This window comes from Cydia fagiglandana, chromosome 8, assembly GCF_963556715.1.
Source record: "Cydia fagiglandana chromosome 8, ilCydFagi1.1, whole genome shotgun sequence".
Lineage (NCBI taxonomy): Eukaryota > Metazoa > Arthropoda > Insecta > Lepidoptera > Tortricidae > Cydia > Cydia fagiglandana.
This window is the reverse complement of record NC_085939.1, coordinates 13,184,608-13,203,524: the sequence shown is the minus strand read 5'-3', so window position 1 is coordinate 13,203,524 and position 18,917 is coordinate 13,184,608. Positions and strand designations below refer to the sequence as shown.

Sequence of the window (18,917 nt, the reverse complement as noted above, 5' to 3'; positions counted from 1 at the left end):
CTAATAGTCTAGAATAAAAATTGTCGTCGCTTTTATTGTACAAAAAAGTGTCTTATTTTAAGGGTGAAAAAGCCCGAGAACTTAAATTAACACAATCATACAGATTACTATATACGCCTAGCGCCATGATGTAATAATACAAAACAATATTCAATCAAATAGGACGCTTAACTACGAAGTAGTGAACAAAACTTACATTTTGTACTTATAGTTTATTTTAGTGGCACGTATTTTTAGAACTACATATTCTAGAGATAATATAAATACCGTTACACTTTGGTATGTAAGAGACTGCACCAGTTTTATACAACTATTCATTATTTTAACCATTGAAGATAGCACCTAAAAATAATGAAAATATCTAACGGACCTAATTTTTGTAACACACAAAAAACACGACCAAGTGACTGCCGTCTTTCTGGTTGTAAGCCCTAATAAATTTACGTTTTCTTTACAAAAACTCTCTGCATTTAATGAGCACTATGTGTTGCGATTTCTGCACCGAATATTTTTTTCTGAAAAAACTACATAAGAAAAATTTTATTGCACCTACAAGCCAAGTCGCGCTCACGCTTGGCAGTGGCCGTGATGTAGTTATGATTGATTCCATTATATCGGACGACGGTTTCGGTGTATCAAAGCGTGTTGACCGGGCGGACCACCTGCTGCTGCTTAGCCGTAAACTCTTATTGAATTAAGAACATGCACAAAATAGAAGTGATATTAAACATTTGATAGTTTTCTTGTTTTTATTTTAGTACTTAAGTACCTTTGTTACTTAATTGTTATCATCCTTGTGCAGTAAATGTCCAAGTTTCAAAGTTTCTTTTAGTACCTGCATTACGATACAAGTGCGAAAAATAGGAAATTCGAAACGAGTGACGATAAACCGATATGTACGAGTTGCGAATTATCTTTTCGCGCATGTATCGTAAAACGTTTTACAGTAGATACCTACATATGGCCGTTTAAAATTTCATCATAGTGTCTTAATATGCTAATTATCGCACTAGTGCGGTGAAGTAGCACCATATGTATACTGTAAACAACTTTAGCTTTCTCTATTTTCACGTCTTTAAAATAAACCTATTTAATTAATTATAAAGAAACACTAAGGGCCGGAACTACACGCCGATGTTGCAGTTGGCGTGCAGTTGCAGTACAATATGCTAAAAATCGATTAGAAGAAAAAAAATTGCACCAAATCCTATCTAATATTGTCATGAGTCTATGGTATTGAATACTTTTAAAATAAGATCGAAATAGAATTTCAATCAAATTTATATCATAATGGCCTGACGTACAATGCGGGCTTTTGATAAGAGCGCGTGCCTAGCCGTGTTTATGAAACGAGCCAAAATTGATTAATTTCATTTCATAACCGGCACGGTAGCCACCCGAAATTTTTTCGACTACATCTCCATAACAAGAATTATAAATACCTACCCAAGAAAATTATTAAAAGGTAGCATTAAAAAAACCTTTCTTCACTTCTTCAGAAGTCCACTTCAACACCAAACTAATATTTATAAATGCCAATATATAATAGGATTCTGTTAAAAACGAGGCATCCACTTAAGACAGACGCGCCCGATGAGCGGTTATCAAAACAGATCGGCTCATCGCAACCGTCTAAATTTTAATAAGTTGCCCACTACCGCCTTTGTTAACCATGACGAGGCAGTTTTGGACAATGGCTTGCGCAACTTATCGACTAAATAAATCGATATCGGTTTACGAGGCGTTACGGGGCTCTAGCTACTGACCGCGGTTTGATTAATTGCATTCTTGGGTGTAGGCCAGCGGCCAAGGGGTTCGATTCCAGAATCCAACGTTGGCGCCGATTAATTAGCGAATCGATGACGAGGCTTTTACGACTCTCATGCTAAGGATCTTTTTGCTGAACAAAAAGGTTTTGTTTTTTATTTAACGACTAATTTTATTTTCATATCGAGTTTTTAAAATAAAACAAAAAATCTTATGAGTATAAACAAAATCGATTAAATTGTGCCCAGAATCTCAGACCTCCTCATGGTGTGTCTAATGGGATGGAGTACTTTTTCACGCGCTTTTTGACATTTACTAACAAGGTCTTGCCTCGTTCGCTTCCATTGTGCGGTCTAAAAATCAAATCGATGGCCTCACAGCTTCCAATAAATCGATACATTTATTGATTTGTTACAGTTCTAAATTGGTTCCCAGCAGTGTACCGCGACGATGCGCCGTGTGGCTCTCACTCTTGGCTTTTGGGACTTTTACAACGTGCTTTATTTGATTTACTTTTTATTTATTACTAAGCGAGGCTTTATCTGCCAAAATATCCCCGTGACTCGCGTTGTGCGCTTTACGTATATTTGACGGTATTCGAAATACCGACAAGATCTAATTAGGTCAAACTCAAAACTATGTTCAGGTCTTTCCTGTGGACATACCCAAAATTTAAGGGCTAATTATAAAGGTAAAATTTCTTATTTAACCCTTATCCGCATGAAAGGAGTGCCTTTCAAAGGAGTACCTTTTGTATGGATTTGTATGATAAAGACAGATACATGCTCACAAGCTGTTGTCTATTGGGCACAGGGGAGAAAAAAACTTGTATGTCCACAGGAAAGACCTGAACATGGTTTTGAGATTGACCCAATACCTTTAAGACGATAAAGTCTTGTGTGTTTCGAAAATAACATTGATTACATTTTAATAAAAAAATATCCACAGTATAGCTTGTGACCATTTTGCGCACAGTACAGTATAAGCTACTATTTATCAGACGTAACGTTATCTAGTCGTTGCTAATTGAAATTTGTAGGAAAGCGGGTGTAGGCGTTTAGCGCAACGGTTGCTGCAAGCGGCCCCCTGCTGGCGTGGACACCTTTTTACTTGGGCCACGCCGCGGGTGCCGCTTGATTGCCTCCGATCTCATCGTTTAATGCTCCCCATAAAGCCAACAATAATTCATTTAGACGACGTGACGCCACTCACTCGTTAACTGGTGTTGTTCGATGCGGACGTGATTCCAGGGCGGCCAAACAGTTCCGCCTTGGATACTATCTCTCGCGCATTTCAAATCTCATAGTTAATTATTCGATACATTTCTAATCGAATCATTTTAAATAGTAAAGAAAGCACCCATTAATAAAACGCTACCATCAATACATAAAATCAAAATTTAATGATCTTGAATAGCCAGTTTAGCGTGTTACAATAAAATCAACTCGATGACCGTGGAAGATGCTCATAAGTATTCGATTTCACGACTCATCATAAGAAAACTAATAAAACTTCAAATTCACTGTGCTTTAAAGATATTTTAGGCTAATTAACTTGATCAGGTTAAGCTGTCCACATTTTTTCCATTTCTTTAATTTAGTTGGAAGAACCGACTCTATTTAAAAACCGGTCTAAGTAAAACAAACAAACAAATTCATTCCAAACCATTAGGCACGAGATCTGACTGTTAATGTCTCAATTTAGAAACGGGCGTAAATCTTTAAAGGCGTGACAATTACTGTTACTTTCCGGCAATACAAATAAAAAGGCTTTCCGTCAATTATCGATAAATTAACCCGATTAAACACTCCACGGCCGACGGCGCCGGAGCGTCTTATCTCGGGACATGTCACGCTTTTAGGCAGGTAACACTGCGCCGCAGAAACATTTACATTTTTAAACTAATATTCTGTTTTTATGGAAAGAAAATGAAACTTTCAAATAGGTACGTAAACTCTTATAACACTTTAAACTCTCGCGTTCCACAGTTCAGTTCAGTCGCGTTTGGTTGTTGTCTTTCCGTGACCACAGCTGGTACAACTCAGCTGTAACGTCGGATTTTAAGCTAAAAACAATGAAATTATATCACGGTAGACCCGTTTGTGTAGTTAAATATACGTAAACCTTAGCGTCACCTTATCATTGCCGCCGATATTGATATTTATTAGGACCTATCTCTACAATAAGTGTACAGTCAATAATGTATACGAACATTATCGCGTTATTAGATCTGATACGTACAAAAAGTTAACGTTGTAAGAATTTAAACGCTGAACATAACTAGCTCCTTCTATTGAAAATAACTAAACCTTTTAATAGAAGCGGGGCCCATTGTGACTAATCATGATTAAACGATTTCAGACAAATTGCATGACCGTGACTGGGCATGTAAGCAACAGGGCTCTAGCTCAAATCATTAAAAGAACAATTATAGATATCGCATTCATTCCCACCTGCAACCGTTGACTCCGTTAATGATCTCGATCTAAACAAATACCAAATCTGACCGCTCGCCGATCATTCTATAACCGATTGCCATTTACAATTTAATATAGATACATCGCCAATCATGTTCGATTTACACTGACAGGATTTAGGAACATAATTCAGATAGTATTTTTATTTCAATTGATTAGACACAATATTACTTTATTGATAAGTTGTACGCACTGGTTACGGGAACATCCAATTCAGTACTGTTTTGATCATACTCATAAAGGCTTTTTGTGAGTTAAAAGAAAACTAAATCGAACTAGATTAAAAGAGGCGACGCGTCGCTGAGCTCCCACAAAACCTTAACGGATTTTCAACGGTTCGTTTTCTTTTTACAAAACGCTTCTCCCAACATAATTAAAGATCTCGGTTGGTAAGTGATGACTGGTCACCATTAGATGTATTCTCAGGCACATCAAGTTCTTGACGTCTGAGGGCGGCGGGCTGACGCCGCGCTGCCTCGCCGCGCCGATTACGGACCAAATAAATTGTGTGGAGCACCTCTTTGTGATTTAGACGTGTTAACAATGAGAGAAGCTCCGCAACTGATCATTACTATTATACCTCCTATGCAAGGCTTTGTATTTTGAGTAAATTATAACAGCTCGCTTGTATCATACGCCCGCCAACTCTCAGACAGCACGTCATTACCAACAGTGACAGCATTAAATCGATTTGTTTCCTCGCGTCGTTATAGACCACCAATCATTGTATTAATATTGTTCATATCTAGAAGCTATCATTTTTCTATTTATTCTCCGTGACAAGCGTTTGACAAGGCGGATAATTTTCAGTTACCGATAGATACATAATTTCCTTTAACTAGCGGTGTCTAGAAAACGTTTCACCTGTGACATGTTAAGAGCGTCCATTAAGCAATTATTTATAATTATTCTTCGTGGACGTAATTGTTTAAAGTATGGACAATTTATGATTGCAATAATGAGTAAGCGGAAAAGTTTAACTTCAAGGAAACAATTAGGTACCTACACCAAACCAATTGGTCGCACGTTACTAACGCCTGAAATTACCATTCGATTATTAGGTATTCTTGTTAATCGCCATCAACATAAAAATCATAATAAAAACATTAACATTCACACACTCACGTCACTAAATTTATGTTCTTCATAACATAATGGTAGCGTTTAACATAAGATGCCTGCAGGTACATTCAAACGAAACATGGTACCTATCAGAACTAAAATGAGATTGAATAATTGTACCTAATCTATTTTAATGTATTGTAAATGGAATAGTCGATCTACTACATTTCAGTGCACCAGACTGAAATAAAAAATAAACCTAATACAGGTTTCCAATAATTGTAATAAATTACGCCAGCAAGACTACTGGACTCAATTGCTCAGTAGCTGAACAACGAATACTACGACAATTATCGTCGGCCAGGCTATGATTAAATTATGGCACTTATTCGAAGTGTTTCCTGAAAATTACATGGGATGGCTCTCGCAAGGCTGCGCGCGCACGCGATCCGAGCACGCATTAAACTCTATAATGGCCAACCATTGTGCAGTACTAGTCAGGAACAACATAAGCGTACTTGGCGTACAACATACTTACGGCATTTCATGTTGGCGAGGCTGACCGTTTTGAACGCGACCAATGACGCATCGGGTGTAACGCTCCCTCTTTGAGCACAAATTGTAATTAACAAAGCGTTCCTTCCAACCTGACGTCGTTCAAACCTGGCACGAAGACGCCGATGGCGGTGTTGAATTAAAGCAATACTTTTTCATCTTACGTACTTTATATGTATATCTTTTGCGCTAAATGTAGGTACAAGATAGTGTATGTTATTGTATGGTTTAATGTGCAACACACAACCTTTTTATATAAATGTACGTTTTATTGTCTATGTTTTTTTGATACTATTTTTGTCTACTTATTACTGACATTACATTTTGTTTTACCATCGAAACCAGTGCCTTATTATTTTTACAGTCGTATATAAAATTTGCCTTAATAAAACAATTTTGATATATTTTTATGTCGCATTGCCGTAACAGTCGATATAAAAATGTAAGCGTGAAAATGTATCATAAACGTCAAATCTGTCCGTAAAATTATGACGTTTCATAGGTATATGTAACACTTTTGCGCTCTGTGCTAGAAAATAGCTGCAGATTTATTTTGGTCTAACTCTACCTATTATTTAAAATAGTGTTTATTTTCATAGATATTAAAAATGTCATGGCAATAAATGGCAGTATGTAGATAGCACCTTTACTTGTGAGAATCAGATACTAATAAACATAGTTATTAAGTACCTAAATAATTCCTGTAATGATAGGCCTTGAATTAACTGTTCATTATTTCAACTTAAAAGACCACTTAAAATTGAGACTTGTAAATAGTCATGGAACATTTTGTGCCCAATCTTTCAAGTACCCAGTCTAAATGGGTTCGCCATTGCCGTTGTATTTTCAAGTATAACAGTTTAGAGCTGATTAGCTATACAATAATTTTCATTATTTCCACAGGCGTATGCACCAACGCAACTGCTCCAAGCGTGTCCTCGATCAACAGGATACTGAGGAACCGGGCCGCGGAGCGTGCGGCGGCCGAGTTCGCTCGGGCCGCCGGCTACGGGTTGTACGCCGCGCCGCCTCCATACGGCGCCTTCCCCTGGGCCGGCGGCGGCGTGTGGCCCCCGGGGTCGCTGCCGCTGCCCCCCGGCGTGCCACCACCTACAGGGGTACCGCATCCTGACATGCAACAGGGCTTCTTGTCTTCTTCCGGACGAGGACTAATAGGTAATTTCTTGTGCCACTTGCACCAGCACTCACCCGGGGTTAAGCCGTTAAATCGTTAATACAGTGTCAAATTGTACTGGCAACCATGGTAACTCCAGGTTTAACCGGTTAACTCCGGGTTAGTGGAATGGTGCAAATGGCGGATAAGGATCCTATGAAAACAAACAATCGTATTTTCTGTTAGTTTTATGTGGCAATACTCAACATATTTATCTTTCTCTTAGATGTCGATGGCGATGACTCCGGTTCGCTTGACGGGGAACAACCAAAGTTTAGAAGAAATCGCACCACCTTTAGCCCAGACCAGCTTGAAGAGCTGGAAAAAGAATTCGAGAAATCTCATTACCCGTGCGTCTCAACGAGGGAACGCCTCGCTTCCAAGACGTCACTGTCGGAGGCGCGAGTCCAGGTAACAAGACCGCTATACCTAAGCCACAAATTAATAAATTCCTCAATCATAAACCAAGCAACCAATTAATAATTTATAATAATAATGTCGAGCTAGAGATATCTTAATCAAATCAAAGCTATCATTTTACATCAATTTACATTCATGAATATTTGTTAAATCAGTGAGAACAGAATACTAATCATGTTTATTTACCGTTACTGACAGGTTTGGTTTTCCAACAGACGAGCCAAGTGGAGACGCCATCAGCGCATGAATCTCCTCAAGCGCGGTGGCGGCTCGCCCGCACACCGCCTGCCCCACTCCCCGTCCCCCTCCCGCTCCCGTTCGCGTTCTTTGTCCCCCGCGCGCGCCCCCTATCACACGCCCCAGATGGGCGGCGAGAATAGTGCTTTCAAGTCACTCTCCCATCAAGATACGGCTCTGAAGGCTCTGTCCCACCAGGCTCAGTTCGATAGCAACGCACTGAAAGCGCTGTCGCAGCATACGTACGAGAGCGGTGCGTTCAAACCGCACCCTGGGCTAGAGAATAGCGCGTTCAAAGCGCTCGTCCCGCATTCGGCGGCGGCTGCGTTGCTGGCGGCGCAGTCGATACACCTGGCTCGCGGATACGAGTCGCATTCGGATACTGACGAGGAGATCAATGTGCATGATGAGAGTGAAGATGAGGCTGACAGACACAACAGCAGGGCGCGGTCGCGGTCGCGGAGCCCCGCGCGGCCGCGCCCTCAGCCGCCCAGCGACCTACCACTGCAACTCACCAAGCACGACCGTTGACGACTTATTCAGTATTACAGGGTTAATTTTGAAATTATCAACGATTAAGCTTTATACAAGTGCTGTTCCTTTACGGAATTTACGGAAAGAATTGAAAGACAAAATTTTAACGACTATATGACGTTTAGCGCCACTTGCACCGTTCCACTAACCCGGGGTTAACCAGTTAACCCGCTAACCCAGTGTCAAATTGCACTGGTAACCATGGTAACTCCATATTTACCCGATTAACCCCGGGTTAGTGGAATGATGTAAGCGGCGCTTAAAGATTTAGATGTGACCTGTAAACATCGTTCTTACGGTCCTTGTCATTCTTTGTACATTCCATGTTAATTAAGTTGTAAATATTTATTGTAGGTAGCCAATTAAGCTCGAAAGTAATTATTACTTAGATATATACAAGTGAATGACTGTGCACAAAAAGTAGATCTTTTAAACTCAATAGGAATGTTGACATTATGCTATTTTAATGATCATCAGATTATGAATACTTACCAAAGCAGCTATTTGGATTGTAAAGGCACGGTTTTAGGCAAACCAAAGTTCCTAATATATTCCTACTCGAAATGATCGATGTATATCATAACTTGTATTGTTATAAAAATGTACATTTAATACGTTGTCTGTTGAATTGTAGTTGTAACCGAACCTGATACTTAAATGGCAATGGCAGCAACATACTTGGTTATTATATTTGCGCAAATATGGCCGGGTTACTTCCGTTGTCAAAAGATGCAATATGAAGATTTGATAAATACGACCAAGTATGTTTGCGGCCGAAGTAAAATCTGTGTTGTTTTGTAAATATTGTAATAATTTCGGGCACTATATGTAAATTATTTATTTCTTAGATAATTAATATTTGTACAGTGAGAAGTAGCAAATTACATACTTACGTACCTACCTATTGCGATAAATTGAATAAAAAAGTTGAAGTATATTGTTTTTTATTACATATTATAACTTTCCTGTACACGAAACAACGTTCCGGAGATTAAATTTTGAAGCATCCCAAGCTGGCATGGCAAAACCGACGCGTAGAGGCCCTGTCGACAATTTAAGTGGTAAGTATGCAGAGCGAATGGTGTCCTTGCCTGTTTCATGGGACACACGCAACAGCAGCACCTGCCAGGATACAACAATTCTTGAGAATATGCTAGGCTGTGGTATATTAAATTTACTAAGCTACAATGTGAAAGTGATGGACTAAATACTGGGATATGGGAAATTAATGAATGAAAAACCGGACGGCAATTTACCTTCACAAGGTAGGCACACAAAGGAGCAACATCGATGTAGAGAGCTGGGTGTAGAGAGGTCTCACTGGACTTTAAAAAAACATATAGCCGATCATCCACTTATGTTTCCATACTTTCGATCATCTGCCCTTGACAACGTAGATTTTGCGACTCCACTGTGAATGACCGGTTAAGGCAAGGCAGAGGGCCCTACTGGCTACCCATACTGTTGGGTGAGATAGCTCATCTAAGCGCTTGACTGATTGTACTGTTAATATCAGCGGGTGATGGAACCTAGTTACAAGTCAGCGTTCCAGAAATATATTTAGTCGCCTCTAAGACACTGACAATAAGGTTGTGAAATTTATTTTGGGACGTTGACTTGTAAAGATATTTGTGAACTGAGACTAATTAATACACACACACATCCACACACACACACACACACACACACACACACACACACACTCAATACACACATACACTCGTCTCGTTTTTAGTGATACACTCGTAGCGCTAAAAACGTAGTTGCAATAATGAAAGCCGATGTAAATGCACTGTAAACTAGTTCAACCACGCCAAACATTGCCTTGCTTGATAAAACAGATATCAATCAGCGGTCTATGTTTTTGAACACTGCTGCACATTACTGCCGACTGCATTGCTGCTGCAAATGCAGGATTCCTGTCATTTGTGGCAGTAATGCAGTATGCAGTAGTGTCGCGCCAGCAGCGGAGCAGTAACGCTAGTTCAGTCTGAATACGAACGGTACCTTTACGGTTACTGTTGCAGCGGCGCAGAAGCAGCAAATGAGCGACATCACAGTCAATATTCTTGATAAAATGGATAAATTAGAATGTAATGGAATGAGGGTTAAATTGCGACGATAAGGCGGTGACGACACGACAGCAACCTGAGAAACTTCATCATATTCATATTCATATTCATATTCTTTATTTGTATTGATCATACATTGTCACAGAATACAGATGCGTAATCTACATTATTATTATACATTATATAGGTATGTCTGAAATATATACAATTAAAAGTAGGTATCATTATAACATTTGAAAAATAGTAATAATTAAATTGTCAATAAAATAATTATACCCCGTTCCAATACGTTGGGAATAATAATAATAGCTTCCATTTAACATTCGTCAGGCTTCTAGGAATTCCTTGACCGAATAAAACGCCTTTTTGATCAGGAAACACTTGAGTTTTTTTATAAATATGAGGTCTGAAGCAACGTCCTTTATATCAGTAGGTAACCTGTTATAAATGCGTGGACCTATAATTTGGAAGAAGTTGCCCGTTTTTGCAAGTCTGTGCTTAGGTATTACTAGTACCTGCGTTCGTCTTGACGACTCACGCGTAGTAGAGGTGGAAAAGTGTTTCCTGCTCCGCCAGATTAGTTTTCCTACCTCGAATATAAAGAGCGAGGGAACCGTTAGGATGCGTAACTTAATAAAAAGGCCTCTTGCCGGTTCGTCAGGCGGTACTCGGCACATAGACCGGACGACTTTTTTTTGGATTATAAAAGGGCGATCACGGTCTGCAGCTAAACCCCAAAGATCGATACCATAGGAAAGATGGGAGTGAAAATAAGCATAGTAGGCGGCTAGCAGATTATTTTGCGACAAGGAGCCTTTGAGTCTGGTTACGGCATAATAGCCAGAGTTTAGCCTAGCACAGAGGGAATCAATATGCTCCTGCCACTGCAGTCTACCGTCTAGAGTGAAGCCTACGAATTTTGCGGAGCTTACGGCCCCAATTTTAGTGTTATGTATTACTACAGGGGTTAAGTTCGTGGTCTTATTTGTTGCCAATGAGAAGTCCAGAATATTCGTTTTTTCGAGGTTGAGCTGCATACCGTTCGCAGTAAACCAGTGCAAGAGCTTCACTATTACCGCTTCGACATTGATACGGAGCTCATCCTCACAGTCCCCACTCACTACGGCGCAGATATCGTCTGCGTACATAACCAGCTGGGTGTGAGAAGATAAAAATGGCAAGTCATTCATCAGTACCAGAAATATCGTGTTACCAACGTTGGACCCCTGAGGAACTGACCGGTCACCAACATCACCTGGTACCGAAGCATCACCAGCCACTTCCGTTCTTTGGGAGCGGTTACTGAGAAAGGAAATAATGAAATCCAAGGTCACCCCACGTACGCCATAGTGTTCAAGCTTAGCTGTTATCAGTTTGAGATCAACAAGGTCGAAAGCGCGAGATAGGTCAAAAAGTATAGCGACGACACGTTTTTTTGATTCTAGCCTGTCTATTCTGCCTCGATCCCCGCTACTTCGTCAACCCTGGTTAGACAACCCTTAGTACCCGTATGCCGAAATTCTCACTAACATGCATCTTAAACACATTCTAATCTTGAGGATCGAGGAGTCAAAATTGTCATACAAAATGTATCTAGTCGTGCGCTTTGCAGGTTCATTCATTTTTTAACTACTGGGTTGAATTTATAATTTGAAGATAGAGTTAGTCTAGCTAGACGTAAGTCTGCAACGATTTTGTTAGTACACGCAATAAATTTATACGTCATCATTTCATAGAAGTTTGGTTTTTAAAATAACACTTGCACTGCGTGTGCTTTCAAAATCGATACAAACGTATCTCGGTCTCACTCTAAAATTGTCTCTCAATCCAGAATTCCAGAAAAACATCACTACTATATTATTCATCTCACCTTACTTTTTATAAAAGTTAGAAGCGGAAACAATTAATTGAAATGAAATCACTGGCAATCTATTTTCCCTTTTCATTAAAAACATCTCGTATTATTGACCTGAATTCTCAGCCGTCGCCAGTGAAGGCATATACAAGGAAACCGCCTTTGGGAACATTGCCATTCAAATTCTCGGCACAAATTAGCACACATACACAATTACGCCTACATTTAAATAAGACGATACGTTTACAGAGCCTGTAATCGAAGCTGGTAAACGGAATAATAGTCATCTCTATTACACAAATGTACATAGCTAAGTGTAGATGAAATGCATATAACGTCAATAACTACCAATCAGCGACATTAATCCGCTAATAACCTTCTTGCTGTACGTACTGGCCACTGAGAGTCCGCGGTTCATATTTGATTAGAATATGACTTGGACAGAGATAGGTTTATGCAATACATTGAAGAACCAGTCAAATAATTCACGTATATTAATTTAATGCAATTAAAAGATAACCAGTTAACATTTTGTTATGAAATGACAGACTAACTCAACATAAGTAAATATTCATTGTTGTATAAATGTATTCCGCTATTATAAGTATTTTTTACAGCTAGGTATATTTTATTATCAATCTGTATGGCAGAGCGAAGTCACGTTCAGGTATAGTCTGTCCGTTTTTTTAAGATCAAGATCAAGTATAGAAAATGTATGGCGAGCTTGATCTTAGAAATCGGACAGGCTATTCAGCCTGCAAAATTTACATGGGTACACGAATCGGGTCAAAAAATTTTGAACAGGCGGAGACACAATAAGGACTCATCCCCACTTTCAGTTCTAATGGAAATATTTTATATGTATATAGCCGGTCAAGCAAGTTTGTCAGTAGAAAAAGGCGCAAAATTAAAATTTTGTATGGTCCCATAACCGTTCGCGCGCTTACATTTTCTAAATTTGGCGCTCTTTTCTGCTGACGGAAATGGCTTGAGAGAATACCTGGTCGTAGCATATAGTCGTGACAGCAGAGGGTGGCTTCAAATGATCAACATATTCAGATAATGTGTGTATTTGATAAACTAATTCATTGAAAGAGTGACAGAAAAAACATATCTACATATAGGAGACCGGGTATGGTTATCTCATGAGTACAAATCGGTAAAGCAGTTTTATTAAGCTGCGTGAAGTCGTGAACCCTTTTTCTGACAAGTGGAAATCTTCGATCATCTTTGCAATGAATAGAACATATTCTAGATCTCTTGTCAGGCATCGAATCAATTTCATATCTTTCTAATTGGACAGCTTTTGTCCATAGTGCTCTGCGAATAGGATCTTAAGGGAATCTGAATGGAAAGTAACATAACAAATACTATATAGAATAACAATACGAAATTTGATAATTAGGTAATTTGAAATAACTAGGTAGTTTTTATACCTCCATCCCATGAAAGAAAAAAGGATGATATAAATATGTAAGAAGGAATTTATTACAATGTAGTATACCTAAATCAAACTAAGTTAATAAAATTGTCTACTTCATTTGGCATAACATCATCCCTATTATCCTCGTAATTTAAAAAGTCGTATGTTATTATGAAAGTCGTATGCAGGTGTTACGTTTTAGCTTAGCACGGTATATTGAAAAAATGTCGTCATATTTATTCCAAATTTTAGTGAATTTATCTGTTTATTTACATGTGAAAAGTGATTCCAGTGGCCTTGGTATGAGCAGAGTAACTTCTGCACCACTTCCAGACCCATGAAGCCATTTTTAGTTATAAAAAAACGTTGTTTTTATAAACCAATTTAGCCATTTGTCACTGACTGTCAACTCGGTCGAACTGAGGTTGCCAATCGAGCAGTTTGTAAGTACCGCCTATCGCGGGGTAGTTTACGTTGGGTCATAATTGAGCGGACAGAATGTTTCCTTGTATATTCGTTCACTGGCCGTCGCCAGTAACAAAAGGTGAGCACCTTATAATTTTAACTCTTTTACAGTCATATCATGCACGACAATTATCCTTTTTTCCCCATTGTCATTAACAAAAGTCCCGATTTGTTCCATCCCGGATATCGGCAATCAGGCCGTGAAAGCTGGCTAAAGAGCAAAAACATGATCGGAGGACAAAGCCTCATTAACAGAACTCACTGCTGATATAGGCTACGCAATATTTGCCTTAATACCGGACTGCATACACATATATTATGAGTACGTTGCTGTTATCAAGATAGGTACTTTTTGTTTAATAATTAGAGTAATATGTAGGTTCGTTTGATTCATATTTGTTTAACTTAAATTTGAATATTTTTGATTTTGATTTTTTTTTTGATTCCTCGACGTCTGAGTGAGCTGAAATTTGCCGTGTCTTTTCTGTTTAATCCATATCGAATTAAACACTTCAAAATGGTCAACGCGATCCAAAACAACACGAACTAAAGAGTCGATCGACTAGCTGTAACATATTATCAATTTTATTTAGAATGGACAGGCTCCACCCCGCTTCGAATGGGATTAGCTCATCCCACGGCAACAGATTGACACGGACACTTCTGACAATGACAGAACAGTATCGTATCGGTGTGACATCTTATTTAGCATTGTTCGAATTGGGCTGACAGTCTATCATGATGAGTTCAGAATGCCGGTGTATCATCATCATCCCAGCCATAAGACGTCCACTGCTGAACATAGGCCTCCCCCTTGTCGGTTTATACTGCCAAGTAATTGTGCCCGTGTCTCGCTAAAGCACAAGCAACTCAATGATCCGCAATTCCGCAGTCTCGTACAAATAACTACTTAGTACAATATATTTATGTAACTATACCTAATCTATAGTTACGCGTTATGAATTTTTAAGAGAGCAAAAAAGTTTGTTAATTAAGGCCTCTGTGGTGTAGGTAACAATTATATTGTCATATTTTCTATTCATTAAAACAACTATTTTGAATGTTATTATAAAATTTATTTGACATCGTGAGTTCATGCTGTAATATCGTGAATTTTAATCTGGTTTTGGTAAATCATAAAGCAGAAAGTGTAGTAGAATTTGTCTGTAGGCCGGTGTCCGCTCGGCGCTTCAATCGGCGCTGGGAATTTATTGTTATTGGATCGGCGCGCGGACATGCATCCACACTTCGCGGCTATCACGAGGGAACAACTTTATCGGTCGCGCCACTATTCTGGAGCAGCATTCAGATTTTTTACAAGCTTTCATTTGACTTGCCCTGTTAGTATGTTAGTTAGTTATTAAAAATTATATTGATGAGGGTTAAGACTGACTTACGTGCTTTAAGGGTTAACAGGAGTACCAGAATGATAGTGCACAAAAGAACCTAAGTCCTTGTTTACAAACATATTTGCCTGAAATTTGTTTAGAATAAAATATGAAATGCAGTGTTTTATAAATTACATATTTAGCGAAATCATACAGCAACAAACATTACAAATCCAACGTGTTTTAAAAATAGTCATTAAATGAGATTTATTTTATGCCAAATAATTTTTCTTCACAATTTACTCTTTTATACCAGAATACACCCGCGCCTGCATTTCGCACGTACGATCCCATAAACTCTCCTCACCATCGGTAATTTGTTAAATGATAGGCCGCATCTACATAATATGAACATTCGCTGACACTACCAGCTGTAAGTAGTTCTATGCTCAAATATATTAACAGCCATCCTACGCGCGTCTTGGTGCGATATCGCCAAATTAAGTTATAAAGAAGTTATTGATCAGATACGTGTGGGTATGGACATGAACAGAATTTGTGTTATAAAATTTCTCATGTAGACCATGTAGTATTAATAATTATTGATATAGTAAATTCTATTCAGATTATTTTTTCATTTGCGGTTTAATTTGACGTTCATCTAATCGCGCTGTATACCTACCTTTAATACTTCTGGAGACTTCTTTTGAGGTTTGGCTTATAATTTGTTCATATCAGGTGAAAGCTTGTAACTTAATAAAAATAAAATTTTTGTTTTGAGGCTTTTGAAATTTTCAAGTAATGTTATAACCGTTTTTTTTACAATTCCAAGAAATGCGGTGGTTTATACTGTGTAACGCCGACAATAACAATTATGCCACTTTACAGTAAAGCTATAAAAAATCCAAAAAATACACTCTCAATTACATTAAAAGCACATAATAAATTGAGCAAAAATAACCATAAGCTACCTCTCAAAATGTTTTCACACATTTCTTAACGAAACACTAAAGGATATGACATCATTGGCGCGTAAAATTCACAAATTATTTATATGCAAATTGGCTGAGCAATCATAACATAAATTCTTTATAATCTCGCTAACCTTACAGAGGCCAGTAAAATTATCTGCGGGGTGTAAAAAGTGTTTCGATATTGGTTCCCACTGACATTCAAACTTAGCCTTTCCGTATGCAACTGCTAAAAAGGTAAAGCGGTCGCTACACCGAGAGCGACAACTGCTTAGTGCTCTTAAGGTTACGTTCGGATATCAACTGCGGCTGTCGCGGCGTCGTTGTAGCTGCCGCTGTATTTGTCAATGAGTGACCTTCGCCGCCACATTACTGCCGCGATAATGACGTTCATTCCGCCACTCATTTTATCAAGGAAATTGAAAGATACCGCAGTGGCTACAATGACGCCACATCAGAAATGCTGCTTGACATCGAAATGACCTTTAAATTATGTATAATTGTTTATTAAGACTATTTCGTATTTAACTATCGCAACTAAGATGCTTAACGTTTAATTAAGGGATAAATAAAACGAAAACCTAGGCATCGCTTTTTAATTTAGGTACATACTAATAAAATGATATATGTTTGTTTAGCCAGTCAAAACTACTTGGTTTACGTCTTAGCTTTTTCAAAAAACAAAACATTCCAGTCGATCTGTGCACGTGTACTATCTAAATGCAAAACACCTAAACTAAATCCAAACATCGGTTGACACGGATTGTGTCAAATATATTAATTTAATTTACATGTTTATCTCTAATTGACAGGCATTAACTTTTCGCGCCTACTTAAGCCGTGGTAATATGAAACAATTGAGTCATTAGTGTGTTATTTATGATCGGACGTGAAACCGTTAAGTGACAAACCGGGTCTATAAAAATCATCCCATTAACCGACCCGGACAAATCACAGGGAAAAAATCTATCTTAGTTTCCCATAAAACCATGAGCAGATTCGAAATGTAAGCACATTAAGTTATCAGTGGAATTATCTCGTACGTGTTACAATATTTATTTGTCTCTCGGTCGGACGGACGGCGTGATTGTGGCGGAGTGTTCTCTCCCAATTAGGTGGTTATTGACATTTTACTTTTATCGGGGCAATCTTGGGACGACCTCTCCGATTCATAGTGCTGCACTTTGTCAGGCGTGACTCACTCCGCGATTTCGTCGCTTTGCTACAGGTAGCTAAAAGTTCATCCGTTCCACCACAATTTTGGGGAAAGCCATAAGCCGCGCGTGGCGCTGTCGCCACCTAGCGGCCATATCTGTGCTGATCGTAACAGACGCGTTTTGTTCGAGTGTGAGTCTTCTGTACCTGTATTTCTACCTGTAGTTCTCTTCTGTACTATTATTTATTCTGTGATTTTGTTCAAAATTTGACAGATGTTAATTAGTTTTTATTGGCTTAATTCATTAAAATACCTAGATTAGGCAATATGCCACTTTTTGTCTAGACGAATAAAATGAGGTAATATGTATTTATGATTTGAGTATTAAAACTGAAAAAAAGCAGTCATTTGATCTCGCCATTAGGAGAGCTTTAAAATATGATAAATATTGTTTTTATTTTATTAGCGAGGGTATTTTTACCACTTGACCTAATTCGAAAAATATGTACATTACGATACAAGTTAGGAAATTCGAAACGAGTGGCGATAAATTAAAAAATTAAAACGCGACCGAAGGGATTGTTTTAAATCGACACGAGTTGCGAATTACCTTTTCGCACGAGTATTGTACAACGTTTTACAGTACATATGGCCGTTTCAATTTTCGGCATACAACGGTAAAGTAGCACCATATGTACTGTATAAAACTTTTCACATCAGCTTGTAATTAATTCTGAGTATTTTTATGCTGAGGTTTGTAATCGCTGTACAGTGGACGTCAAAGATACGTTTACATTTTCACCTTATTACAAAGGAGTAAGGTGCAAAAGTGTAAACATATCTTTGATGTCGACTGTACCTGAACTGTACCTTCCACACACTAGCAGTAATCAGCTGAACAACAAAATGAATGTGAAGCCCGCACTATAGATAGGACAAGTTGTGACAGCGCCTAACGTCGAAATTTATCCCAAAAAGGGAAGCTGTTAATAGAGTCATTCAACGTTACCGGTGGAATTATCTACAAAGAGAGAAGTCTCAGAGTCTGTTGGGCTGTCGGTCGGAAATATAAATTTATTCAGTGGTTGTCGCTGCGACACGGGCGCCCGGCTGTATCTCGCCGAGTAATCTTGAACATTGGCGTTAAAGAATTTAAATTATATGCCGATACAAATGAACGGTCGAACCCATCTCATTTATTGCCCTAATCCGAATTATATTGACTAGATATTTGGGATTCTGAACGCATTGTCACGTTATTTTGTAGTGTAATATCGATTCTGGTAACTTATAGAGCTATTATACGCCTAAGCGGCTTCTCAGAGCAGTAACAAGAGTAATATAGTAAACCACAATGCTGATCGGGATTCGAAAGTCGTGCGTCGTCAATACCGGTAGATGTAATAGTTTTGAGCAACAAG

The 18,917-nt window shown here is 38.6% G+C and overlaps 1 protein-coding gene across 3 annotated transcripts in view; it reads left to right on the top strand.

Moving 5' to 3' along the window:
- Positions 1-9,161, top strand: part of LOC134666674 (paired box protein Pax-6-like) — a 57,628-nt gene extending 48,467 nt beyond the window's left edge. For 2 of the 3 annotated variants that reach the window (XM_063523901.1, XM_063523900.1), the window contains exons 4-6: positions 6,765-7,037; positions 7,262-7,446; positions 7,654-9,161. In XM_063523901.1, coding sequence (XP_063379971.1) covers positions 6,765-7,037; positions 7,262-7,446; positions 7,654-8,223 — 1,028 coding nt within the window. In that variant the 3' untranslated portion in view covers positions 8,224-9,161. The remainder of the gene's footprint in view (positions 1-6,764; positions 7,038-7,261; positions 7,447-7,653) is intronic. The other variant, XM_063523902.1, reaches the window with a different exon arrangement.
- The last annotated feature ends 9,756 nt before the right edge of the window (positions 9,162-18,917 follow it).